This window comes from Diabrotica virgifera, chromosome 2, assembly GCF_917563875.1.
Source record: "Diabrotica virgifera virgifera chromosome 2, PGI_DIABVI_V3a".
NCBI lineage: Eukaryota > Metazoa > Arthropoda > Insecta > Coleoptera > Chrysomelidae > Diabrotica > Diabrotica virgifera.
In genome coordinates this window covers 77,008,025-77,009,923 of record NC_065444.1, presented here as the reverse complement: position 1 = coordinate 77,009,923, position 1,899 = coordinate 77,008,025, and the positions used below count along the sequence as shown (strand labels likewise).

At 36.0% G+C, this 1,899-nt stretch overlaps 1 protein-coding gene across 1 annotated transcript; it reads left to right on the top strand.

Moving 5' to 3' along the window:
* Window positions 1-573: 573 nt before the first annotated feature.
* Window positions 574-1,695, top strand: LOC126880729 (piggyBac transposable element-derived protein 4-like; the record flags this gene model as incomplete). The annotated part of the gene is made up of 1 exon (XM_050644777.1): window positions 574-1,695. A coding segment is annotated over exon 1 (1,122 nt), but the record flags the coding sequence as incomplete, so codon positions are not given.
* Window positions 1,696-1,899: the final 204 nt, after the last annotated feature.

Sequence of the window (1,899 nt, the reverse complement as noted above, 5' to 3'; positions counted from 1 at the left end):
ATTTTCATCTCTGTTGTTTCTAGTAGTCGTCTCGTTTTAGATGTGTCAGGCCTTGTCTCCGCCGTGTATGTTAATATAGGTCTAATTGCTGCTTTATAGATTCTTGCTTTTGTGTCTTGTCTTAAGTGTTTGTTCTTCCAGATTGTGTCATTAAGAGATCCCGCCGCTTTACTTGCTTTTAAGCTTTGTTGTCGTAGTTCCTCTTCAACATCTCCGTAACTGGTTATATCAATTCCCAGATATCTAAACCTTGCTTCCTGCTTTATTATTTTCCCATCAATTTCGATTTTACATCGTAGTGGGTATTTAGATGTTGTCATACATTTGGTTTTTTCTGCTGATATTATCATATTGTATTTCTTGGCTGTTGTATTAAAGATGTGTGTTAATCTTTGGAGATCGTCTTCTGTCTCGGCGATTAATGCGGCGTCGTCTGCATAACACAATACTTTGATTTCTTTATTCCCCATTCTGTAACCACGACCTTTACGTACTGCTTCTATTATTTCGTCCATTATTATATTAAAGAGCAGTGGGCTTAATGAGTCACCTTGTCTGACTCCAACTAGCGGTATGAAACAAATTCCATTTACAAAAAGAAGTGGATTGTTAGTCGATAGTCCTGGTGATAGTGCGTACGATTGGTTTAGGCTGTTGTTTGACGATGAACTTTTAAATATGATTGTCTTACAAACTAACAGTTATGCAGTTGAAGTTCTTTCTACCAGCAAAGGATGTGACCGTTCAAGGATTTCCCTATGGAAGGAATTAACAATATCGGAATTGCTAATATTTATTGGATTAACCTTCCATACAGGAACAATCCAATTGCCTAGCATACAAGACTACTGGAAGAAAAATAGATTATTTTCGACTTGTTTTTCTTCATACATGAGTAGAGACCGCTATTTGCTTATAATGCGATGCCTTCATTTTGCCGAAAATGTAAAAGAAAATGAACCAGTTCCAGTAGATCGACTATATAAGGTAAGACCCTTGCTAGATCATTTTAATAACAAAATGAAGAAGGTATACTATCCAGGAAAGTATTTATCTCTAGACGAATCTATGATCTTGTGGAAAGGAAAACTGGTATTCAAGCAATATCTCCCTAAGAAACGACATAAGTATGGAGTAAAGCTTTATATGCTGACAGAAGCCGATTCAACAATTTTGGATATCCATATATATGCTGGTGCAGGTGATGCAACTGCTGGTAAGTCTCATACAGAAAGAGTGGTGCTACACCTAATGCGTAATTTTTTCGACCATGGACATTCGCTTCATATGGACAACTATTACAATAGTTATAACTTGGCCAAATTACTACTGGATAAAAATAGTTTTTGTACAGGCACTCTGAGAAAAGATAGGAAAGGCTGTCCAAAAAACGTCGTAGACGCAAAGTTAAAAAAAGGCCAGACCAAAAGTATGTACCTCAACAACGTAATGGTTGGAAAATGGCGAGACAAAAGAGATATCATTTACATTTCAACTGAATATAAAAATGAGATGGTAACCGTAAGAAATAGACGAGGGGATGAGAAAATTAAACCACTGCCAATCATTCAATATAATAAATATATGGGCGGAGTAGATCTTCAAGACCAAATGTCTTCTTATTATCCGCCGACACGCAAAACTTTACGTTGGTACAAAAAAATTGGCATACATCTGTTTCAGCTATATTTGCAAAATGCTTATAGATTGTATAATAAGTACCACGGAAATAACAAAATGTCATATTATAAGTTTCGATTGTCAATACTTGGAAAGTTATTACCAGAAAAATGTCAAGGAACAGCAGTTGTAACGGCAGAAGTAGCAGTTACTTCGGGTGTAAACCACACACCTTCAAAAATTGAGTTACATAATGAACGTGGTAAAACTCTTAGAAAA